This window comes from Pomacea canaliculata, linkage group LG1, assembly GCF_003073045.1.
Source record: "Pomacea canaliculata isolate SZHN2017 linkage group LG1, ASM307304v1, whole genome shotgun sequence".
In the NCBI taxonomy this organism is placed as follows: domain Eukaryota; kingdom Metazoa; phylum Mollusca; class Gastropoda; order Architaenioglossa; family Ampullariidae; genus Pomacea; species Pomacea canaliculata.
The window spans coordinates 6,228,438-6,254,949 of record NC_037590.1 but is presented as its reverse complement, the minus strand read 5'-3'; the positions used below and the strand labels follow the sequence as shown (position 1 = coordinate 6,254,949).

Sequence of the window (26,512 nt, the reverse complement as noted above, 5' to 3'; positions counted from 1 at the left end):
TTTCAGTAAACCGAAGTTTTAATATACATGTATACAATCAAAATGGCCAATATACTTGACCATAATAACATATATTACAGCTATCTATTACTTGATGCATACAGAACACAACTATTGATCCCTGACAGGGATATATTCCAAGTTGGTGTATATTACATTTTCAACCGGGTTGGACTGGAAATTTAACAAAAAGGACGAAGAACTCCACAAATGTAAAGTGACTAGACGAATTCAATTACAGCCAGACTGTTTAAATACGCTTTTACACGCTAATGGGGAAAAAGTATAAAGAAGTAATGACTAGGAAACTAGATGTTATGGCAGGTTTTAAAATGTCATCATGAAAAGAGATCTGCTTCGGGGCCAGAATTTTTTTTTTTTTTTTTTTGCCAGAAAATTGTTTTCACTGACAAAAGAAGGGAGGGGTTGGGTTGAAAGCTGTCTGGTTCTGCACTACATTTTTTTTTATAACAGCGACGAGAAGTCAGCGAGGCAGAACCATTGACGTCAGAAGGTTTGCCGCTGAAATCCATGAACCCTCGAATATGTTCCGAGTTGTGGACTTCAACCTGAGGTCAGCGATCACATAGTTCACTGGGACGTCCTGCTCTCTCCCCTCGTCAATTTGTATTTATCCTCCCCATCCATATACATGCACCTGTTTTTGTCATATCATTTAATCCTAAATCCGATAGCTTGTGCCGCCACTCTTTTCCATCTGTTTTTAGACATAACTGGCAATAAACAACAATAAACAACAACAACAACAACAAAATGTAACCGTCGGCATTTACTTCATCAGCATCGCTTCTCGCGGCTCTATACACGAGCCTTGCTGCGATTCATGTTACTTCCACGAAGGTGTATGTTATATAGAGAAGTTATTTTAAAGCATAGCCCCTGAAGTTTTAAATGCAGTGTCCTTCAATGTACTAAGCACTGGCAATAATTAGACAACCCATTGAAATGCCTGCCAACAGTGAATCGCATCCAAGTGTCTCTCATTTAAAACAAAAAAGAAAACAAGTTAACGATTAATACATGTTAATGTAAATCGCTCGTGACTGCAGAATGCCTGCGCTCTATTATTAATCTGTTCGCATCATTGTAAAGGTAAATAATGCGGTTGCCTTGTTAAAGCCTTGTTTGAGAAGCTATTCAGACCAGGCTTGCCTCGACTTGCCCTAGCTATCCTTTGGGTTGTTTCCATTTCCCGTCCAATTCTCTACCTATCTTTTCTGCCCACCCTCCCCTTCAAAAAACACACGCACACACTCACATACACGCAAACACACACACACACATACACGCACACACTCACATACACGCAAACACACTCACATACACGCAAACACACACACACACATACACGCACACACTCACATACACGCAAACACACTCACATACACGCAAACACACACACATACACGCGTACACTCACATACACACAAACACACACACAATATGTACTAACAGTAGGCATTATGGAGCCTTGCAGGTCTGTACAAAGCAGGTAAGGCGAAAACTTGTTGAAGAGAGGGCAATGACTTTCATTGTCTCGTGTACACCATCGATCGTACAGGTACCTGCTCACACAGGTGTAGTCATACGTACGTAGCCTGTTAAATGCTACGCCAGTAGCAGCAGGAACAAAAACATCACTGGCTCATTAAATAGACAAATTTCGATCCTTTCTCTTTTTGGCACACACACACACGCTTCTGACTTATGGAGAGGCACAAAAAGGAACACATTTATCACATGGCCCTTAATGTGTACTGTAATTAACCAAGTCAGACCTGCTTGCTGCCGCTCAGCACAGGTATCTGTAGTGAACTTAGCTGAACTTAGCTGCAGCATCCGTTCAGTCTCCCACCCCCACTGTAGACGATCAATGTAGGTCACAAGGGACTAAATTGAACTGATAACCATCGTCTGATGAGCGTTGGAAAAAGCCTTTACGATGTTCTCGGTCGTCTTTCGTTACCATCTGCAGCATCAGCAGGTCATCTTCTCCGCGTGGGAAGTGGAATTTCTTGCATGCTTAAACCATCCACCGTTCCTTCGTTTCTTTCGCACTCTTTCATTTTGTGACATATTTAACATGTTTCTAAAACAGCAACACGTTCAGCAGTTGATTAAACCAACAATACTCAAACACCACTGTCCAACCAATCAGTCGCTCATACTTTCAAACGTTCACAGCAACGGAGAGAACAAAGACAAAAAAGGAATAGTGGAGGTGTCACAGATTGGAGGAGATAGTTTTCTTTGAAAGATTTTTTTTTTTTGGGGGGGGGGGCGTGTAGTGTCTAAATGTCAGACAGAGACAGGACCGACTGCTATTCGCTTAATTACATTAGATTTTATCAACGTTCTCTAGCTTTGCCTTCCTCCTACCTTTTTATCCTGAATGCTCAGCCTTTGGCAGATACTGTACAGGAAGTCTTCCCTCCTCTGGCGTATGCACTTAATACCCTTTCGTGAAACCTTGTTACAGCAAAACTTCGCAAGAAAACAAGGAATGTACAGATAATCAACAGCCGTTGCACACATTTATCTAAAGATCAACACAACAAATGATCAGATATACATTGACATAAGGGCTAGTCTGTGAAGCAGAGGTAATGATGTAATGTACGCATATATGTAATGACAATATCGCCGAAGAAAACAGGAAAAACCCATCCCTCTTCATAACTACAGAAGAACTTAAAATCTGGCAGACCTGATCCCTGGAATGCAAAAAACAAACAAACAAAAAATAAAACCCAGACTTGATACCCTTCACTTCTTTTGATTTCCTTGTAGTTATACATATATCTCTCATTTTGTTGCCCACTTAACACAAATTATAGGTTTTTCAGACTTCAGACACATACTTAGTGGTGCTAATTTGATAACCTATTCGACTCCCCGCTTCCAATCATATAAAGGAGAAGTGGTTACAAGTGTGCAAAACTATTATGCTAGATAAAGAATGAAGGACAAGTTAAGTAACAATCACAAGAAGTCCGTGGTAACGAGAAAGCAGAACTACAGTTGTTAATTACTTCCGTTTTAGGTAGGAGCAAGTTAGCCGGACAATTATACACTAAGGAAATATAGACCATGCACGTCCCAGTTTCGAGTCAGCTACTTTTGACATGCACACATATTTACCCGGCACAAATCATGAAGGAGTGTTTCTTTCCAAAGTCTGTTGTTTACAGACAATAGGAAAACGCGCAGTATCGCCGAAACTGGGGGAATGGTCTAAAGGTTAAGAGATAATGTATAATGTGACATTCTAAGGTCATGTATATAAGGTCCTATGCATTCAAACAATAGTGATCAATCAGAAACTGTCGGGAAACTAAGATGTGTAACATGAGCGAACTATACTCTGTATCATGATCTTGCTCAGGGATTGTATTTTTGAAAGCCAGGGTAAGACGTTGCCCTGGGGCTACATGGGGAACAAAAGGACAAGCGTCTATATAATTGTATCCGAAGTTGTAAAGGGGTGTCCAGATTCAGCATATGTTGTATCCCGCCTGGAGCCGTGTTTTAAAGACCGAGATAGCAAAGATGACCAGGGATTAAAAAAAAAAAAAACACCAAAAAAAAAAAAAAAAAAAAAAAAAAAAACCCGACTTACTCTCGCTTCATAACTACGGCCCCAGGAGTGACAGGGATTTTATAATTGCTTACTTAATTAATTTTGCTCAGTAATAACTAATTAAATTATAATGTCACCCGAAGATCAGGAGAGTGGGAGAACTATCAACAGAAAAAGTAAAGTCGCATCAAAGTATTAATTCTCATTCAACGGACGATTTGAATGTTTAAAAAAAACAAAAAACAAACAAAACCACTCACAAACAAAGCAAACATTCAACTGTAACTCATAACAAAGTTTCGTTTGTCTAATGGATGTCCCAGAAGAAATTACCGACGGGTTCGCTATTTTATAAGCGCACAAAGTTCCTAAGATATACATGTTTACTTACGTACGTATGACCTCACGCGCACACAACCCACGTCTAAATTTAGACCGCGGCCTTTACCTACGACGAGTTAAAGATTGTTCAAGTAGGAGAATAATAAAATGCCGTCAGCTCAAGGCTATCGGATGGGATAGCTATATATATAACAACAACAACAACAACAACATAAATTTGTGGTGCTTCTAATCTAAACACTCGCCGTGGGATGAGGAGGAAAATCCAGGCAACGCGAGTCAGCGTTCGTCACTCGGCTGTTTCCGTGGGCGCCCGATGGCCGCTCGGCTACTTCCGCTAAGAAAGCACTCGAGCAGATCAAGGCACAGGTGCTTAGAAATGAAAGAGTGGAGTCAACCTTGCAGGTCAGACAGTCTTGGACTCTGTCTGTGAAAACACCCCTGTCATAAGCAGGTATTTTCCTGAAATATTCATTATTTATATATTACTTATGACATCATGGGTAATTTCCGTAACAAAGGGGAAGAAGAAAGAAATCTTGCGTGTTTTCGATCGAGCAGGGATTTTAGTAACCAGACTGCAGACGTAAACAAAAGGCAGAAGCATGTTAATGTTCCGCAAGTTAATGTCGCTGATATAGTTGTTTGTGACCACCAAGTTTATATCGATGAAACTGAGGATATGTTTATTGGTTTCGTAGACCTTTTTCACTGCTTCGATTGTCTTCTTAGTAGGTTCTATTTTTTTTTATCCTTCCTTCCTTCATAGACCTTTTTTTTTTTGTGTTGTCAAAATGGAAACGCTTCGTTCTTTGGCACGTTGCTTGTTTGCATAAATACGTAGTGTACTTTGAAATGCAGACACTTGAAAAGTTGTAAGACCTGGTGACTTTTGATATGTAGCTTTTAAACTGTGCGTACCTGACAGTGCGAGCATTTTTTTTTTCGGGTGGTGGTGGGGGGTGGGGTGGGGTTGGGTGCGAGGTATGCTGTATGTGTATGCGCGCGTGCGTGCGTGTGTGAATGATACATTTACATTAAACTTGGAGGTTTGGGCTAGTCTTCACCCATTTTCACACACTGATTTTATCATAAATTCAGTTCTGTAAAGAACGGATTCCACTGTATTGTCAAATTTTATATATCCTTTTGTTACTTCTCATTTTAAAATATTACTATAAATAGTCTGATTAGTAAAGCACTTATTAGCCTGCATTGTTCCAGTAGTGCGCATTTTGACTATTCAGAAATAATTATTTAGTTATTTGAGTTTCCCTTTCATCTTGCTTTAAAATATGAGTAGATGTAAAGTTATCAGAGACTTGTTTTATAGAGTACTGCTTACTTTAAATCAAAATCAAATCAAATCAAAATCAAATCAAAACAGACTTTATTGTCTGCCCAGGAGGACAGAAATTTGTCTTTGCTCACATACCCATACAGACATTTAACACACAGTTAGGAGTAAAAGTGAGGAGTAAAATAGTGTTGATTGCACCAGTCCATCAAGGCAGTGTATGTTTATCCTAACAACAAACCTTGGGTGACCAAGGGCCTAAAAGCACTGCTTAACAAAAAGAAACATTTGTTCATCACGGGCAGAAGCCCACGACAGAAGATTAGTACATAGAGAGGACCATGATGCTATCCGTTGGGTGGGCAGAGGCTCTACGAGCATACTAGTTAGTCCGCTTTCAGTAGTTTGCCGGTGGACCAACGAGTGTCGACGAGATTGAAACAGAGGTCGAGTTAGCTCTCGCCATAAACCCGATGTGTCAGAATGCGGCTCGTGGTTACATCTTGAGCTCGCTGGAGGGACCTGCCAGACGTCGAGTGTTGATGCTTCCGCATGACGCAAGAGATACGCCGAGAAAGATCTTGGGTGTCCTAGTGGAGGCGTACGGCGAACGGAAAGAATCAGTGCCACAGGAAAGAATCAGTGCCACATGTCAGCATTGGTCTTCAGAATTTCTTAATTATTGTTAGTGCTTTTGTTGCTTGCTTCTGATGTATAAAGGATTTTATAGTATTTCTGTGTAAGTAGTGATGGTGTCTGTTAAATGAATTTGTTTCTTAAATCTTGATTATTGTGTACTTCTTATCTAATGATCAGTTTTAGTTCTTAAAAGGGAATTTTAAAAAGGCGCATTAGCTACATTAGATTATGAATTTATTTGTACTATTTTAACATCATATCAGCCTTGACAATCATTTGTTGCTTTTTTGTTATGAACCTAATGTAACCAAATTTAGGAAGTACGAACTTGCTTTTTACATCAATAATTTTTACGTGAGAAGAGAACTACTACATTATTTATAAAGTTTGGGATGGGGGGTATTTTAAACAGATTTTGTAATATCTCCAGATAAGACTAGGCAAGACCATAAATGGCCAATTGCCTATGTCATGTTAGACAAACAGCTTAATATACCTTGGCTAGAATCCAGGTAAAGGGCTTGATGCAAAGTATATCATATGACAAAGTAAAACACGGTGTCCAGATTTCAGTCTTGTAGCACATCATTTGTGTTTGAGTCCAGGTAATATATTTATCTGTTGCTTGGCTAATTTTGGGTCATTTTATATTAAAAGGGTAATATGTCATCATATAATTCAGCAGTGCAGTCTGCAGTAGTACACATCCACATTTATGTACACACAATCTTTGTTATCTCTAGATATCCTATAGATGAATAGCGACAGAGAGATGAATTAGTGTCATAGGTTTTAAAATGTGAAACAGGGTGATAGGGGATTTGAATGACATCAGCCAAAATGATAAAGCTACGTCTTGACAGTAGACATCATCCCACCCCCTGCAACAAATATGTTCAAAGACAATGCTGATTGCACATGTCTGCAGCATTGTCTTTGAATATTTTTTGCATGGGTGTCTGCTGTCAAAATCTAGCTTTATCGTTTTGGCTGATGTCATTCTGTTGCATAAAGCAGCATTGCTGACTTAAGCTCAATTTGACTTAAAGTAGAGTACTGAGTTATGTCACTGACAGCAGCCAAGAAAGACGCCATCAGACATCAGAGACCTTTATGAGAAACAGTTGTTAAGCCTTGCTTGAAAGTGAAATAATGACCCAGATGGTGGAGACAAGAATTATTATATTATTTCTTGGCATTGTTGCAGCAGGCTTATTTCTAACATTGCAGGCACTGAATCAAACACCAGTTGCTGTGTATGAGACATCTAAAAGAATCCACAAAACCCAATATAATTTTTTTTTTAGTGATTATTTTCATGTGCAAAGAAAAGAAAATGATGGGTACATAATTCATATTCCTGTAGTGTACATATTGTATGTATATGTGTGTTTTGGAGGTGATGGGTGTGAAAGATTAATGTGTGCCCATACCAGAGAGAAGAAGATACCAATGCATACATATATATGCACAAGGACACTAAGGGATTGGATCATGAGATGATAGTGTTAATTAGTCCTTTCGTCACCTACATAGTTAATTTTTTAATAAATAAAAAAAAGATGCTTCATCTGTAGTTTTTAAAACATTAAATAATGAGCTGTTCTTGCTTATAAATGCAGTTGACTTTATGTGGAGTTTGCATGATTCTATAAACAAATACAGCATCTGATTACTTTTATATAATTGTTTACAGCGTCCATTTGCATTTTTTAAAAACCTATTGCAATAAAATTAGTTGCAGTTGTGGGAAGCTGAATGGATATGTAGATAGATTTTTATATTGTCTGCTGTTTCATTCAGAACATACTATGCAGGGTAGCATTTTCCAGCTGGAATTACAGTTTTATTGTACTAAACAATGTAAGCTTGTTTTTTAGTATTTTGTTTTTAATTTAAAATGTTGATGTACAAGTATTTCCTTGTCTTTTTATTGTTGTGTGAAAATTGAAGACATCTACAGCTTTAAAAAAGATTGGCCTCTCACCCTTGCATTGTGTTTTTTTAGGGGAGGGGAAAGATTTACCCTTTGCCAGAATAAGTGTGACTGACCCAGATGCTGGCCATTTCAGAGAGAGACTGACATGTTTTCTAGATGCTTAGTTGTCATTTGATTAATAGCATTGTAGATGCAGATAATAGAAACATGTTGGTTGTTCCATTTGTGCAAGGTTGTGCATGTGGTTAGAGGACCTCGGACAGCTTGCCAAGGATGGGTAGTGCATCATCAAAGTTCCGGAAACATCTGCAGAATGGTGATGAGGTACAGGCACTTCAGTTGTACACCACCCACAGTGATCTGCAGAAGGGCCTGGATCCCAACTGTTCTTACGGAGACTCCCATCAGCATGAAACGCCCCTTCATTATGCTTCACGTCATGGGATGAAAACTTTGTTAAGGTGATCTTGAGCACTTTCATTGTTCTAGCTTTCAGTGAAGCAGAAACATGTTTAATGTATCTGTAGCATATGAAATTGTCTTGCTTTATTTAATATTAGACTGTAAGCAGATTCCAAAGGCACACACACACACATATAATATTTCAAATTCCCAGCAAAAATACCCAGTTTGTATAAATAGCACTCTTTCTTCTTAACCCTAAAACTAGCCCAATCCCCATCCCAAGTCCTAAATCCAAATATAAAACTGAACACCTTTCTTGATCTCCCAATAAACAGTATAGATGCACATGTATTATGTCATGGATATGAATAGACATGGCACCTAAGTAGATGTGGCAGCTGATAAGGCCTACCTCTCATGCTTGTCTTGGGCAATACTAAGGAGGTACTGCACAGAACCACTAGTGCACTCCTTCACATTTTTAAGCCAGTTCTTCCTCTGGCCACCTCGGTGTTGACTGCCCTCCAAGGTATTTTGAAAGACTGTCTTCAACAGAGTATCTTACTGGGTCATGTGACCAGACCAGTTGACACTGCTGACAAGACCTTTGATGTTAAAATTTTTCATGTCTGGTATTAACTGGAGTGAAACCAGTGGCCTTTTTCCTCAGACGTTGACCTACACACACTGCTACCCTATTCTCTATTTTGTGTTACTTTTTAAAATTGTACCTCTTGACCCCTATAACTACTCATGTTTACTGCTTATGAAAGATTCTCAGACTGGAAGGTTGATAGGCAGATAAGTAATGTTCAACTTCAGCTTCTTCTCATCTCTGTGCAACCTGGTTAGCTCACACACCAGTTTGACAGATGACGCAATATTGATCACACTGACATGTACATGGTGTAGACAGGCCTTTGTCCAACCCTGTTCTCCCCACTAGCTTTTCTCCTATTAGCACCCCTATTTGCAATATTTTGTGTGTGTGTGTGCATACAAAGGGTGAGCACATGCTTGAGGATATTTTTTCCATACACTCTTATTTTAAAATAGCTGCATTTCTACATTCACATGTCATTAAAAATTATGAGAAAAATGCACAGACTGAATATCTGCTTTGTAGGAAACTTAAATAATACTTTTATAGTTAGTGCACAGATATTTGTCAAAGATACTTAAAGACACTTGTAAACAATTGTTGCATATGTCCCTAGAACAGAAGGTAGTATAGTTGTCAAAACACTAGAAAACAAAGTACTAATTTTGACATTTTTACCCCCAAAATTTCTTTTTGAAAACTGTATGGTGCACTTCCTATTTATATGGACTGTTTACATAAATGTTCTTTCTGTTATGCATAACAATCTGGTAAAAGCTATGTTACACAGTCATATTTTTTAAAGCCTATTTTAGTCCCTTAGTTCGTTTTTGTATGTATTCTATATATTTCTGATTGCTGAGTTATTCTTTGTTTTCTGTTTGCTAGACTATTCCTTTATGATAAAGGAGGCAATCCAAACAAATCCAATGCCAAGAAAGAGACAGCTTTGCATTGCGTGTGCATGGAGAAAAACTCCCAGTTTTATAATGTACAGCGGAGACGAGCCGAGTGCTTGAACATGGTACTAAGTTGGAGAGGGGCAACTCTGCAAGAGGGACAGGTGGAAAAAGTAGATCTAGGTGCTCAGGATGAGGTAAGTTGCTGCATGAGCACAAATGTTTATTGGGAAAGGGGAAAGGTCTTGTGAGGTGATGTATAAAGTGGACAGACTTTTTTGCATAATAGAGAAGCTTAAAATACTTGTTTGTATTTTTAAACAAGCATTTTCAATAATCTGTGATCTTTGATTATAAACAGCCTGCTAATACTGGTGTCTAGTGTTATGTGTTTCTCTTTTTTTCCCTTTCTCCATGTTATCATTAGGTTATCATCCATTTTTAATGGTGCTAGCCATTGTAAGTGCAATAGAGAACTTGTAGCCGTTGTAAGTGCAATTAAAGAATTTAAGCCTTATAGCTTGGTTTTCGTTCATTTTCAGTAGTACTAGTTATTGTTAGTGCCATAAAGGGCTGAAAAATATTTCAAGGCTTGAGAGCTAAAAGAAAAGTAACTGGGCATAAAGGAGGATTACTATCACCAGCTGGAAACTCCTGACTTTTGAATTGTTTCTGTCATGCTCTTGCAGAAAAAAAATACAGCTCTCCATTATGCAGCTGCTTCAGGGCTGAAGGAATGTGTTGAGGTAATTAATACTACTCGTAGTGTCATTTGAAACGTGACTGACAGCTCACTCCATTTTAGTACGAACTGTTATCCCACATTGTGTGTTTGTAAAAAGGAGTATAATATAAATAAATCACAGTAAACAGTGTTGAGAGAAGAACAGTGGAAAGGGAGATGAAAGGAAAGGGGTGGACATGGACATTTAAAATAATAATTTTGTGAGGAAATGCAGAAAAACGTTTTCCTATAACAAAGTTAATCTGCTGACAATGTGCCTTAAAGCTTTTGCACACACTAGTTATTAATAGTCAATATACTTGAAACCTTTGCAGAAAGTTATAAGTCACAAATAATATGTGCAATACCATTGCAGACACTGAATTGTAATGATTAAAAAAGTACTACTTTATGAAATAGCAAAAAACAATTTCAGCAAGTTTTGAACTTTTGATTATAATTTGAATATTTTTTATTTTTATGATTAAAAAAACGGGAAAGTTTTTTTTCTTTTATTTATCAGGTTAATATTCTGAATGATTTAACATCAGTTTTTTTTATTCTTGTTGCAATTTACTACCGTTTTCTTCTGAACCATGATAACTGGTAAACAGTGAGCTGGTAAAAAGTACTAGAAGTACTTGTGAGCATTTATCCTATATGGTTCTGAGCTCACAAGTATGTTAGAAAAAAGGAAAAGAATTGGGTCACACTTATCCACTGAGACTAAACATACACCATTGTTACCTTAAAGTTTTTTGTATGTGATTATCATTTGTATTACCCAGAAATTTATTTAACTACATGTGTAGAATATTTTATGGGCTATCACAGATAGTTGTGGGTTATTTATTTATTTATTTTTACCCCCTTTAGATTCTGGTTCATCATGGTGCTCCATTATCAATAGAGAATGAAGACAACTGGACTCCATGTGAGTCTGCGGAGAAAAGTGGCTTTGACAAGATAGCGCGGTACTTGGAATCAAAGATCGTCTTCTCAGTAAGAAGCACTGAATGTGCCATGTGCTTAAGTCGAATATAGATTCAACCCTTATTTTCAGTCTTTTTCCCATTTTCACCTTAATAATAGTCTTGTTGGAATGCTGAAGCATAATGCTACGATTTATATGCACTCAGTCTACACATATTGTAGCACACCTAATCAAGGTAGAGAAAAACATGAAGATAAAAATTAAGGAATTAAGAAGTGAACTTGCCATAAATAAAAAGCAGAAAAAATTAGAGAAAAGTCAAATAGTATAACAATAACAGTACACAACAAATAATCAATTATCAAAGTTACAATATGAAATTATGTTAAGGAAGGGAGTTTCATCATTTCATGTACAACATATGAAGGCACAATTTCTTCAGACAAATAACAAGGTGTCAATTTTGCAGACGGATGTTGATGCAGAAATCATCCCACCTATAGAAGAATATTGTGGTCTGAGGGCTCAAGATTTGCAAGAAGCCAAAGATCAGCTTTTGGTTGAGACTGCAGACATGCTAAGTGTTCCTCTATTTACAGCAGAGGCTCTTCTGCGGAATCATGGTATTCCCATACCCCTAACCCCAACTTTCCTTATGTATAGTCCTGTGTTGTGCAGTTTCATTTACTTTATCTTTTCCTTATCAGAGAAGAAGAGTCTTATTTTCATTAATTTGTCTGTAAGAATGATGTGGCTTGACCAAACTTAATGTGAGTTTCATAGAAAACTGTGGAAGACAAGGGGGTGACGGTGGGGGCATTGTCTGAGGGAGATTTAGAGAGATGGAATTTGTGTTATCTTGATAAGTGTTATCAGTAATCAATTCATGATCATTATGATGCAACATATTTTTATACACACCAAAAGAACAGTACTAATAGCACTTAACAATAAATGTAAATTTGATAACATTGGAGAATTCGAAGAAAGAGTGCTTTCAGCTAAAATTGTCAATACTTAAGTCCAGTTTTAACATACCATATTGGCATGAAAACTTCATAAGAGTTTGTAGTGGCATTTAGCCGCTATCAAGTCTGCATGTAAAATTACAAGCCATTTAGCTTAGCTTTGAGTGTGTGCTTGTCTTCCGTTACAGAGTGGTCACGGGAGACCTTACTGGAAGCCTGGATGGATAACCCTGTAGTATGTTGTGAGAAGTGTGGGGTAACTCCCCCTTCAACGCTTTTCAGCGATAAGCCACAAGTACAGGAAAGTCTGGCTAGCCCCTTGCCCAGCCCATCACATGCGTCTGTGCACAGTGGTGATGTTGAGTGTAATATATGCACCACTGTGTTCCAGGCTGCTGATGAGCCTGTCCACATGACCTGCGCACACCAGTTTTGCAGGGACTGCTGGGAAAAGTGAGTCATAGTTATTATTGTTCTGTGTGTTGCTGTTTTCAAGTAATGTTTTCCCTTTTATTATTATTTTTTTTGTAAAGTGTATTCTTAAACAAGTAACTCAGCTATGAGATTTCTCAAAATTCTAAAGCAGCTTCCTTTGCCTGGTGATTGCTTTGAACTTTTGCAGTTACAAAATTCAGAATAAATTCAGAGCTGCTTGGTCTGTTCAGGTATTTGACCATGAAAATCCAGGAAGGGGATGCACATCATATCACATGCCCTGCATTTAACTGCCCTATGTTAGTTCCAGTGGAGATTATTGAGAATATTGTGTCACGTGATATGGCACTACGCTACCTCCAGTTTGATATCAAGGTAGGTTTTCATGTTGATATACTGAAATTAAACTTGAAGTTAGGCCGTAATTTGTTTTCATCCATGGTCACGATGAGGCAGATAGTATTTTCTGTAGCTATTAACAATTGTCGAAAGTCAATATTGGGAGATATCTTTGGATATGTTTTTACATAGGCATTTGTAGACAGCAACCCAGACATGAAATGGTGTCCATACCCTGGGTGTGGACGTGCAGTCAAGCTGCCTGAGCTTAGTGGACTGGCATCAAGTACCCCTCGTACAAGGAACACTTTACCCAGTGATACTTCTAGAAGCGTGGACTGTGGGGCTGCGCATTATTTTTGCTGGTCAGTAAAGATGTTGAAATTTTCTTTCATTCTGTTTTTCAGTTTCTTCTTTATTTTCTACTTAATAATAAGTTATGCTTGCTAGTTTGTGGTCAGGACTGACCGTGAAAGTTATTTATTTGATCTTGTTCATACCCAGGTAAAATGATAAGAATAATCATTCATCATTAGCATTTATAAGATGGTCTAATCCTCCTTTGTATGTGTCTGAATAAAAGCTAACACTGAGAGGAAGTAATTGTAAAATCAAACTACTTTTTTCTCCTTTAGTGAACCGCAGAAAGAAGACCTTGTGGTTGCACATTCCTCAGAGGGAAGTCTCAGGGTAGCTACTGTATTGTGTTTCATGGGTTTCATTTTGCACCATGCTGTATTTGCTGAATAAACTGGCATTCACATTTTAATTTCCCTTACTTTCCAAAGCATTTTATAAAATATGTCTGATGACTGCATTGTTGCCTATTTTCCACCTAGGGAATGCCAAGGAGAGGCTCATGAACCTTGTAGCTGCGAGAACTGGGTCAAGTGGCAGCAGAAAATTGCAGATATTAAGCCAGAAAAATGTGAGGCTCTCTGTTACTTTTATTATTATTTTCAAGAAGTTGGGGGAAAAAAAAACATAAGGTCATTTAAAGTGGACAAACCTTTTGGCCATTTAGCATGAGTAAAAACAGGAAAGGGAAAGGGTCTTACAACTGAAATCTGTCTACCAGATGAGGATAGTGACAGGAAAAACTTTCATAAATTTGATGGGGGGGGGGGGCTGTTGCTTGGGTGTCCCCTTTTGTAACCCCCTCCAAACAGTAGTAGGTACAGTACAGTTAGAGATCATTAATTGTAGGTTTCTCTTTGCATAATAATTTTAGCTGAACTGAATGCGTTTTTACTTAGTTTGTGCATGCTTATGAGCCTTTTAATGTTTCTAAAAGAAAATAATATAAAGTTTTATTGACAATAATTGATTTTACTATATTGTAAAGGAGTTTGTGTGTGTGGTGTTTGTGTTGTGTGTGCGCAGTGAGTGGGACAGAAGAGGAGACAGAGATGGCAGCAAACTGTCTCTGGCTTGTGACCAACTCCAAGCCTTGTCCTAATTGCAAGTCCCCCATACAAAAGAATGAGGGCTGTAATCATATGAAGTGCTCTAAGGTACAAACAGTTTTCTTAATTACTCAGTTTACTCACTTCTTTAACTTGCACTATGCTCCCTCTCCCGCTCCTTCAACCCTTTCTGCCACAGTCCACAAGCACCAAATGTTACAGACTTTGTCCTGTGTAATTCTTTTTTACTAATCATAATTTGCAGTGCAAACATGACTTTTGCTGGGTGTGCCTTGAACAGTGGAAAAGGCACAATTCATCGACTGGTGGTTACTTTAAGTGTAACCGCTATGAAGTTGTAAAGAAAGTGGAGGAACAAGCCCAGCAAGTATTAACAGACGTAAGTGTAAACTCAGATTCTTGGATGGATTGTGCAAGTGTTTATTTCTCATTATCCAATCAAGAAGGGCCCATACCCCTACAAAGTTGGACAGGCTGTTGTGTAAATTTTTAATTTACCTTTTGTCTACCTTTGTAAATTATGATGCCTCCAGGATTGGAGTTCATTAAGTCATATCTTTCCATTTTGTACATTTAAAAAAAATTCGATTTAAAAAAGGGAAAGAGATACTACTTCATGCACTCCAACCCTGAAGGTCTTATAAACTTACCAAGATAAAAAAAAAAATTTTAATTTACAAAATGGAAGGAGATAATTTCTTTTACACTGCTATAAGTTGGTTGATCACGCTGATAAACAGATTGCATATTTGCTTGCTTTAATTTCAGGCAGAAGAGAGAAATGCAAGAATGCAAGAGCTAAACAGATTTGTACATTACTACACTCGTTTCAAGAATCATGAAAACAGTTATAAGGCAAGTGCAGAGCAATGAGAATTGCAGACGTGTATATACCTTTTCATAGATTTGTGCATGCCTATGTATATGACAGTCTATATTCCTAAAAAATGTCTCAATACATATTTTTTTAATGCACACTTGCTTGTTAGTCTTAACATAGGCTTGCACAGATCTGAAAGGATGAAATGCTTTATCAAGAAAAAGTGTTTCATCCTTCATGAGAATTCTTGTACAACTAAAAAATATGCAAAATCACATCCAAGTTTTGTGTTTATCCATCCACCTGCTCATTCCTTCCATTGATCAAAGATTCAGAGCATACAATCACCATATATGTGTGCATCCAGGGTCATGTGCATAGTGGACAAATACATGCCTACACTTTTTCTCTGAAACTATCACCTGCTTAACACATTGAGTCTGGGCCTTGACTATTAATTCTGATCCTCAGGTAAACTTGAATGGGAAGTATATTTGAAAAATCATAAAAAAAGACACACAAAACATGACAGGATGAGAAATTAAAGTTATAGTCAAAGTTCAAAGTTAAGAAAAAGTACCTCACTCCAATCGGAAACTAAGGTAAATTTAAAGAAAATTAACTCATATTTCCAAAATGATATTTTATATAAGCTTACGTGCAATTGATGATCTCAGTGATGTTTAGGCAGTGGATTTTAATGGTTACAGTCTTTGTAGAAATGAATAAACATAGCTTATGATGATGGAAAAACAACTTCATTGTCAGAAATAGGCTAAAAAATAATGAAGAATCAATAGCTATCTTTGTGTCACCATGGTTTTGAAAACAAATGTACTTCCAAAGAAATTCAAATCTTCAAATTATCATCTTCCTGTTCCTATGTTAAGGGATCTAACTCTTTTCAAATGGGATTCTCATAGCTAATTGACTGAATTTCATCCCTTTTTGTTTATATATATAGTTTGGAGTTTAAATTATTGAATAGGATGGACATGGGTGGGCAGCATGGACTTAATAGTTGCTGAAGGGGCCAGATATATTTGGACAGATGTCTGGCCTGGACTCAAAGAGTTAATGGTTTCTCCCTTTCTCCCACTCTTTCGCTCTCTCTCTCTTGTGACTGACATGGTATACATAATGATCTGCAGCTGGAGGAACCATTACTGCAGACAGCTAAGGACAAAATGATGAAACTGGCGGAAGCCGTCACCGATATAGGTTGGATATTCACTTAATAATCATTGGTGTATGATAAAAGTAGATAGAGCTTTAGCATAGATAATAAGGATACATAAAGCTTATGACATCTTTTAATTTTGTTAAACAGGATAAGCTTCAGAGAAAGATTATGTGCAAATCATATCCTGAAAATGGATCATTTCTTTTGCCTATATCTTTTTAGTTACTACTATTTACATATTCCATAGATTAATATATATAGAGAGAGTTATATGAACAATTTATAATGCTTTAGAAAAAATGAGCATGAACATCTAAAAGCCTAATGACAGGAATGTGCACGTATGCTCATGAATAATATATGGGCACATAATATGAAAACACGTCTTTTATAATGCTCTTTGCTGCTATCATCATTAGAAGTAAGAACAATTTATCCTACAGTGTTTTATTATGAAGCACTACAGTTCCACAAATCTACTTTTTTTTTAGTACTTTCTATGACATAACAGATGAAGACCCAAGCACTTAAAAATAATTTGTAAGATGTAAAAATTAAAACAATTGTCAGATGTGATGACACTGAAAATCTAGAAGGATTTAAAGTCCTTATGTTTGCCTAGGAGAAATGAAAGAAAAAAATGATTTTTACAATTGAAAAAAATATTCTGGTATACTACTGTTTATAAACACTGAAACTAAGATTTCATCTTGGAGAGGTTAGGCTCAATGATTTTATGTCTTGGAGCTAAAGTCTGATGCTTGATATTGGGGAAGATGAAGAAATTTGTGTGCGAACTTGTAGTTTTAAATTGTAACAGTGGAATTATTTTGCCCACAGCCACAGCCAATGCAGAGACCCAGTTTGTGGAGGATGCAGTTCGGCAGCTACTGAAGGCAAGGAGAGTTCTCAAGTGCTCCTACATTTATGGTTACTACCTTGATGGGCCTGGCTACAAAAAAATTGTTTTTGAATTTATGCAGGTAGTGTGTTTTGTTACTTTGATATGTTCGACATTTTAGTAACAAGAACTACAAAATATATACAACTTTCAAAACATTTGCTGAAATGAACGGTGCAATTGTGTGGTGCAATGCTTATCTTTTTGTAACTTGGTATGGCAGAATAGCAACATTTAATAAATAAATCTCTCTCTATTATTAGACTTTGTTTGTCACATGATAGACAGAACTGGAGGAGTGCACTGAGATCCTATCACAAATGGTCAACCGCTTGTATTTGCGCACACCTAGAGCTCGCATCATCGAACAAGCCCGCAATGTACAAAGGCGGCGTCTAGAATTTACAGGTGCAATCGCTAAAGGCTTGGTGCCTCCTGAAACACCCCCATCGATGAAGAAAGGCAAGCGTCGACGGAAGTATAGCATGGAGACAGAGGATGTGAGTAAATGGTTTATGTGCAGAAAAGAAAACCTCTGTTTGAATGAATAAGAAATAAATTTTAAACTGAGTTGATGGGTTTGCAATCTTTGCTGCAGGAGGATCTGCGCAAAGCCATCATGGCCTCTATACAAGAAGTTGATCCTGGTAACCCTTGGATTAAAGACGCCTCTGGTCGCCACACCAATGTTATGGCTCTTCTAGAATGGCCGATGGAAGATTCTGATGATTCAGATTCTGAGGTATCTGTTTCAGCACTGAGAGAATATGGTGAGTTGAAAGTGTTCATTGATCTTTCATGTTTTTTTTTTTAGTAAAAGATCCATTATCAATATGGACACAGCAATGTCACAACCATTGTGTTGATGTTACAACCTCTGGGGTGAGAAATGCTGCTCAGGAGTTTGTTTCTTTTAGTAGACAATTGCCTATGTCTAGTTTTACACTGCAATATTTTGGGTATTTGTATGTTGCTGGTTTTATTTGCAAGATTTGCACAAGTGAGTCTATAAATTTATCATGCAAAATAATGTCATCACCCCTGTCTAGTATGTCTCAAATAGTTTCAAAAACTTATTTTGGAAACTTTTGTTGTAAAAATGAAGGATTGACACATTATTGATTTATTCTGACAGGCAAGTGTCATCGTATAGGATGTAATAGACCCAAAGCAGTGAACCCTCGCACACAGCAGATCCATGATTATTGTAGTCGGCGGTGTAAGCATCACCATGAAATGCTTGTCATGCAAGACTTGGAGCAACAGCAGGGTCAGTATCTTACTGAAGAGGTTAATGGAGCATTTTATCATGAAAAGCGCTTTATCAACTCGCATTCTCTTCTCTCCTACTCTTCTCTGTCTTTCTCTATTTATGTGTGTGTGTGTGTGTGCACATGTTCTTGTGTATATACATGTATAAGATCATGAGAGTGAAAGGATATTTGTGTTGTCTTTATCATAAATACACAGAGATTTGTGTTGTCTGTGCTGTCTTTATCATAAATATACAGAGATTTCTTCTTGTTCCTAATCACCCCCCTGTGGAGCATAGGTCCACAATACAGAGATTTGTGTTGTCTTTATTGTAGAGGATATCCCAAGTTTTTTGTCCTAGGAATGTTGGTACAATAATGTCCTAAAACTAAAACATAATATAAACATAACTGAAAGAAAGTAAAAGCCCACAAAAGAAAATTCAAGGGGAATGAAATGAAATCTCAAGAATTCTTAGTTGTCACCTGCACTCTACAGTGCCTTTCAGACGAGGAAAATAAATCAAATCAAAACACAGACAACAATTAAAATTTAAAAAATATTATAATTTGAAATCCAAAAGGAAACACAAAACAAGTCCAAATTTTCCAACACACAGTTCGAACACACGTTTCTTCCAATGTCCAAAGATATTCAATCTTCTTGCCGACAGTACAGTTCCTCACAAAGTCTCCACTTGAAACAGCACAATGTTTTCGCTTCTAACGTACACAATATATCCCATGTGAAAAGTAACACAAAGTTTTCACTTCTTGAAGTTATATCCAACTCAGCGCTGGTCAGTAACCCCAGGTGGATACGAAGAATAGGAGCAAACAGAAGAGAAAAACACCAAACACAAAATAAATCCAAAGAAAATCCAAAAGAAAACCTCAACAGGTTCAATGTTAACAAAAATACAAACAAATCTGGTAACTTCAAGTCGGTTCAGGACTTGTACAATACAAATCTGGTCAGGATTTGTACACAGGTCTACAACAACACCAAGTCTGTCAAGACTGGTTACAAACAAAAAACCGCGGACAATACCAAAGAGACTGTCCCTTCTCCCCGCTCCCGTCAAGGAAAAACCCCCAATCACACCACACACATCCAAAACAATACTACATTCTTTCCTTTGCTCTATCAACCAAACAACCTATCAACACAACTTAATTAACACAAAGACCAGGGCGCCATGCATCTCAGGCTGTTGACACTGACAGCCCACTAATAGGTGTTTTTACCACCTTCCCCTTTCAATTACTTTTCCTAACTAAAAAAAAAAAATTTTTAAAGAAAACATGGCAGCAGGTTTGTGACATTAGTGATACACAGAATACATATTGTTTTAAATGAGATTGCCCTGGTAAGTTCATACTTTCAAAACTGAATGGTAATCATGGTAGTTTTTTGCCTCTTGACAGAAGAGATCCCTGAAGTCATTCTTGATGAACACATGGACCTGCTGCGAGCTCTCGAGATGTCTCGACTCCAGTTCCTTCGAGACAAAGGCTTGTTGCATGAACCAGAGGATCAGGGGTAAAGAGGCTTTCATAGATAATTTCTCCTCAGTCTTAAAGTCTTTTGTGTTAGGTACTCTTAGTTTCAGAGATTAATCCCTCTTTCCAGTTTATTTTTAAAGAAGAAGCTAAAAAATACAGGCCATCAAAGTTATGATAAGAATGTGAGATGAATTAGGACATAAAATATACAGTTCATGGGAAGAAATGGAATATCAACCATCAGTCTCTCAGTTTTTCAAATGATGATTTTGGTTATGCAAACAAACATTGTTTCTTTGAATATTTTTTTTCCTGAAAACTATATAATTCCATGCTAAAAGTATGCAATGATTCAACTCATGATTAAATATATTCAAACCTAACTAAAATGAAGTGGGGAGAGGAATGACCAACAATCGCAACAGCAACAACAACAGCAGCCCCAAATACAGGCATCTGGAAGTCGTCCAAGGTCTAACAGCTCTGCAGGAGAGGTGAAGAAACGGAGCCGAGGAATGACACCATTGGAGGAGCTGGACTTTGAACTGCAGCGAGTGCTGGAACTTACGTCCTCCATAGCTCAGAGTATGCCACTTTTTTTCTTCTACTTCCTTTTTCTGTTTCATATTTGTTTGTTCTGAAGATGCTGCAGTTTTCTATGATTTACTTCATTTTCAAAACCATTTGTATAAAATTTGACTCAACAGCACTTTTTGTGAACAGCTTCAGGGGGTGAGACAGCTGCAGACATGATGGACCAGAGTAGCCGAGGCATCTACCTCAAACGCAAGTTCAGCCAGAGTCGCTTTGAGGAGAATGCATCTACCATCGTCACCCGTGTGCCTAACAAGAGTGTGGAGGATCTGTACCAGTCTGACAGCTGCTCCAAAACCAAAGCTAGTCCTGGTCAGAATGAAGGAAGCAGCTTATCAGGTCACTTGGAGTCAAGCCAAGGAGGGGAACATCCCAGTACCTCTTCATACTATTCCCCAGCATCTGCCTCCCCAGAAGGTGCATGCAGCATGTGGAGTGATGATCAGCGGGGGAAGCCTGCTGGAGGAGAGGGTGTTTCAGTAGAGGGAGGCATGTTTGGCTTGATAAAAGACCTTTCTGTATCTAACATTCATGCAGACGAGAGTGACAAAACAAGTGAGTTTCTTGCCAAAGATTTCCAAGCCCTCTTTCGAATGTGCAAAGGGAGTGGTGACATGAACACATCCAATGAAGACCCAGTCGGAGAAAAAGGCAGCTGTTCATTTCAGAAGGTCAGCCCTGGGTACTTGCATCAGAGTACATTTAGCTTTAACCCTACATTGTCGCTTGATACCAGTGCAGGGTCTTCCAGCTCTACCATGTCATTCCTACCACCTGACCAGGAGTGTGATGCCAGTACGAATGCAGCACTCTTAGACCCTCACCTTCAGAACTGTGCCTCTTTGTATCAGGATGGTTCTTGGGGATCAAAAAGCTTTGATGGTAGCTCTGCAAGTTCTGGTGGGAGATACAAGCCTAAGAGCTCAAACATTAAAAACAAGAGTAATCACGACTTGGATGCCTCCCTTGCAACTGCAGAAAGTGGCAGGCTAAAACAGGAAAGGAAGTCAGGGACTTTGAGTGCACCTGTCATTGGTGCCAGCCTAAAAAAGAATCCAACCCGGTCTTCAGTGCCAGTGTTGTTGTCGCACAAACGCAGAGACGGAGCTGGTGAGGTGAAGGAACAACACATCTCACTGCTGGAGATGGCAGAGCATCTGTTACAGATGACAGCTGAGATGCGCTCCCACATGCAACTTCTTCACCATGATAAAGATGGAGCAAGTCCTAGCAGCTCAAGTGCTGATATGTCCCCTGAATCATCTCCCAGTTGTCACCCTTCTGGCTCCATGTGTTTGGAGTCTGATATACCTGACCAGGTGCATCTACACTCCAGTGAAACTGGTCTGGTGCGTGGGATCTGTGATGACATTGGTTTAGCATCTGAGGAAACAGAAGGACCTTCAGCAGCCCCTCAAGGAGAAGGTGATAATGATGATGGAATAGTTGAAGCAGCAGCATCTGCTTCTTTTGCTCAGCTTGTGATGGGAGATGAAGAAGATTCAGTACAGCTGAATGTGGTTGACAGCTTAGATTTCAATGATGATGATGATGATGGAGAAGGCAGTCACAGGGCCTCCTTCTTTGTTTAATGTGATATGGATCAGCTCCGTAGCTTTGTACAGTTAGTCTGTCTCCACCAGAGCATTTGTTTCTAGAGACTTATTTTGTTTTTCTTCTAAATTTTAAACAAAGAGCAGCTGTTTTTTTAAGATATATTTTCCCAATTGCTACATAGTCTTTTTTGTTTTTTGTTTTTTTTTTTAATTTTTTGTTCCTTTCTTTGTGACCTTTGCCCACTTGCTGCATTTTGGCAAGATTTTGATATCATGGTCAGAAATTAATTAAAACATGATGAGATATGGAAGTAAATTCAACGTAAAGTATACCCCCTGCATGAGAATAATGAGATTAATATATTAGCATGCATTCAAGTTCACCTTTGAAGGCCGTTTCATCCAGAGGTTTGTTTTTTTTTTGTAAAGTTGAGCCACAAGAGTCAAAGCAGCAGTACTGTTAAGCCTTCCAGTGATTTAGTGCCAGTGGTTTTTGCTTGCTGGTTTGTCTGCTGTGTTACAACTGAAATAGCAAAGTTTGTGTCCTATTGTTGTTTCCCATTTATTTATGATTATAAAGTGACTTTCATTAATGACGAAATATTTTAAATAAGATTTTGTGAGTGTTGTTTTTTTTCCAAAAAGCTTATTGACACACTGGACCCAGGCTATTTACTTTGTGATTCTGAATGTTATTGCATTAAGGAACTGAAAGTCACATGATGACTAATAGTTTAAGAAAATGTTCTAAGAACTGCACATAGTACATTTGTAAGGTCATTTTCAGGCATCAGTTTACTTAGAGTTTGTGTAAATCTTTTAAGAAGGCTTTGTTGAAGACTTTGTGCATACCTACAAGAGAGCATTCAAGTGTATTTGTATACATGTGGCACTACTGACAGATTTGTTGAAGATGAGGGATAAGAATAGTGAAGAGACTTCAATCCTTCATAATGCAGGGTGCATTGTTGCAGTGCCTCTTGTATTTGCTAGAAACCTTAACATTTAGACCTTTTGACTTTTGAACATTTGCTCTTTATGTCACCATTGAATAGCTACTGAGAGCTTAGGATGAGAGGAGGAAGGAAATGTTCATCAGTGTGCCAGTAACAAAAATCTTGTAATTCCAACCGTACATTTTTCTCTGCCTGGCATTCATTTAGCAAATCACATCATGCAATGTGCAAGAAGCAACCTTTTGTTTTTTGTTTATCATTGCCTTTCATCTTTTGTATTTAATATCTTAAACATGCAGTGAAAATTAAGTAGACCTCATTTAAAGTAACTCATTCAAAGAAATCAGCTAAAATGTTTACTTTAGCCATTGAAAGTAATTAAGATCAAAAGAGAATGGAATATTTCAATTTTGCATTATTAGAAAATTGTGGACAATTATTCTGTCAGACCACAAAAATCGGAATTTTGGAAGAGTATGTGTTTTAAAGATGATAGAAATATGTAAAGAAACCGCACTTCAAAAAGGAATCGTGTTAGAATCAAAGTATTCATAGAATATGCTCCTTTTGAAATTTGAATGCAACCAACATGAATTATTTGACAACAGAACCTACTTGAAGGAAAATGTAATGGCAGAGAACCAGGCCAGTTCTTAGCCCCCGCGGGGCCCGAGGCAAAGGGCATGTGCGGGGCCCTCACGCCACGATCACACGGTTTTAGTTGGGATCTAAAGTCACATATCAATCAAAAGTGCGGGGCCCCTTGAAGCGCGGGGCCCTAGGCAGATGCCTCGTCCGCCTGCCCCTAAGCACGGCCCTGCAGAGAACATACATTGATACCAGTGATTAATAATGCGCAAGTTTAACTAGATTTAGTTCCTGCATGGAGCAAAGTAAATCCAAAACAATCATGAAATCAGCTAGTAATGCATCCATTGTCAGTAGAATTCATTTGGATGAGCGATGACTACCAGTGAGTTCCCAGAAGTGCTTGATATTGATGTTGCAATGATGCTGCAGTAATACTAACATGTTATGCATGACGATGGCACCCAGGTTTTTCTCAATGGTCCTACAAGTGTGTGTCAAAATTTGTGGCTGACATGTTGCAGCTGCTCAGTTGTTATGTGATGGGAACACTTTACTGATAGACTTTTGTTACTTTCTTCGGTGTTTGCCATACTTTACTTTGGAAGTTCCATCCTGGGGCTTTTTCTTTGTTCTAACACGTTTCCGAGGGTCACACTTTGTAGAGACAAGGTGACTGCTGGAATACAATACAAGATGGATATTTTGGCATTTGACTATTGCACTGAGGGAAACAGATCAGGGACATTGCAGAGCAAATCTCTTTCATGGTTGTGGCAAATTTTATTTGTCAGTGGGGTGGGGCTGGGGGACCTTTGTGCTTTTCTCAAAATGTCATATAAACTCATGAAATATAACATCACATGTAAGCTCACTTGGAGAAGGCATCAAGAAGACTTTTCTCTCATTGTTTACAGCCTTTATCATATTTGCAAGATGATGCTTCATTGTGTCAGCAGTGCTAACTCATCCATCGCTGTATCTGCCTGCTGGTGTCTGATTTGTTCTTTTTAATGGTTTGTGAAGATGGTGCCGCAGTAATCGGTCCCACAAAGCAGTGGGTGCCATTGTCAGTGACATGCTGGTCTTATCATTTAGCTGGAAACAATCCCTACAACCCTCAAGCTTATTTTTTGTGATGACATATGTTTTGAATTATGATCTGTTGTCAGGGATTGCTGTCAGCAGATCTAGCTGAATTGGAAATGACCCCGTTAAACTCACTGGTCCTAATTAATTGTCTTCGCCAGAGTGTAATCTGCAATGGTTATCCAAGGCTGAAGTTATCCAAAGTTGACAGTGACCTTTGTGCCTGCTTTATGTATATATAATCCAGTAACTTAGTCAACGTTAACACCCATCTTTTAGCAGTATGTTTGAAAATCCTCTTTTTTATATTTAACAACACATTTAAATGATCTTCATGGATTGCGTTTTCAGCATTTCTTTTTTTTAATTTTAATTCTACTACAGCAGAAAAACCTTGTTGCCTTCACTCTGAACAATGGCCTTTAAAGTATTTCAATCCGCTTCCAGGAGGCTTGCATCACACAAAGAGAGTGCATCGGCGCACAAGCAAACCCAAGAAATCAAGTAACCTTCTTTTTCCTATCAAAACTCAGCAATCTGGCTTAAATGTGAATGTAGACTTGTTTTATGAGAAACAGTTAAACAACGTACCATGCATGTGCTTTTGACCTGGTGGTCCTCTTCTTATCTGGAACAAAATGTCTGTGATGTAGTCCTAAGAGGAGTTTTGAGCCGCCACCTTTTGCCGCTGTCTTTAGTGTAACAGTGGAATCAACATGTAAGTGATTCTTCCACTGAGTGGATCAGAGCTGGATACAATTTTTGCTGAAATTATGAACAGGTGGTGCACTTAATGTAAAAATAAACCTGGCTTTTAAATGTAAAATTTGTTTGACTAGTATCCTGGACTTCAGTTTCGAAAGAGAAAGTTAATATTGTACAACTAAGTGAAAGAACCATGTTTTCGCTCGTGGCAGAAAGAGTTTATGCATGTGTTTGTGAGTGTAGCGATAGCGCAATGGCATCCGAACTCGTTCGCGCACTAGTCGGTTTTACTTCAGTGTGACGCATCGTACTTCTTTCCCAGTCAGTTGTGGAGTGGGTACCTGATTTCGAAAAGGACAAGATAAGGCAGCGAGAAAGAGAGAAGATGGGCAGCGCCCTAACAAAAGCTGACCCCAGTGAGTTGAGGACGAGCATCTCACCTCCTACGACTGTAGGAAAAAGTGTCAACAATTTAAGAAGTCCAAATGCCAAATGTAAGTTGTGAGCACAATTTCGAATAGAAAAACGAACCTACAGGCCACCTAGCTTAGACACAAAGAAGGCTGGTGCTGCTCGCCATGCTGTATCCTGCATGACTTGAAATACAAATTTTATTTCAGATGTAGTGCAGGTGCTTATTACAGGTAGCAGTTAGTGATGCAGGTGGTGAACAATGCTCCAGGGAGTGTAAGAAAGCAATGACTATCAAGCTGGAGAGGCAGTTCAAATAGGGGATGACATTTTATGCATCACGTGTTGCCATGTTGCCATTTCCCCGATCCAACAGTTCCAGCCGCCATGTCGACTCGTG

General features: G+C 38.3%; 1 protein-coding gene across 3 annotated transcripts; it reads left to right on the top strand.

Moving 5' to 3' along the window:
• The first annotated feature begins 4,178 nt into the window (after positions 1–4,178).
• LOC112563582 (ankyrin repeat and IBR domain-containing protein 1-like) lies at positions 4,179–25,883 on the top strand. 3 transcript variants are annotated; one of them, XM_025237672.1, is made up of 21 exons: positions 4,179–4,397; positions 8,051–8,279; positions 9,713–9,920; positions 10,413–10,469; positions 11,324–11,449; positions 11,851–12,004; positions 12,538–12,802; positions 13,015–13,159; positions 13,316–13,488; positions 13,963–14,051; positions 14,507–14,637; positions 14,795–14,929; positions 15,319–15,405; positions 16,522–16,591; positions 17,394–17,536; positions 17,739–17,954; positions 18,053–18,224; positions 18,590–18,724; positions 20,136–20,250; positions 20,608–20,798; positions 20,937–25,883. In XM_025237672.1, the coding sequence occupies exons 2-21, from the start codon at positions 8,092–8,094 to the stop codon at positions 22,397–22,399; spliced, it is 4,263 nt and encodes a 1,420-aa protein (XP_025093457.1). In that variant the 5' UTR covers positions 4,179–4,397; positions 8,051–8,091; the 3' UTR covers positions 22,400–25,883. The 3 variants fall into 3 exon arrangements, with proteins under 3 accessions (XP_025093457.1, XP_025093466.1, XP_025093474.1); XM_025237681.1 differs by lacking the exon at positions 4,179–4,397 and adding an exon at positions 4,461–4,674; XM_025237689.1 differs by lacking the exons at positions 4,179–4,397; positions 8,051–8,279 and having other exon boundaries at positions 9,843–9,924.
• The last annotated feature ends 629 nt before the right edge of the window (positions 25,884–26,512 follow it).

Bases quoted from the DNA above. Each gene is read 5' to 3' on its own strand.
- LOC112563582 (XM_025237672.1), top strand. From the start codon at position 8,092: ATGGGTAGTGCATCATCAAAGTTCCGGAAACATCTGCAGAATGGTGAT. The intron at 12,005-12,537 runs GTATTCCCATAC...CTTCCGTTACAG, and splicing joins GGCTCTTCTGCGGAATCATG to AGTGGTCACGGGAGACCTTA. The intron at 16,592-17,393 runs GTTGGATATTCA...TTTTGCCCACAG, and splicing joins GGAAGCCGTCACCGATATAG to CCACAGCCAATGCAGAGACC.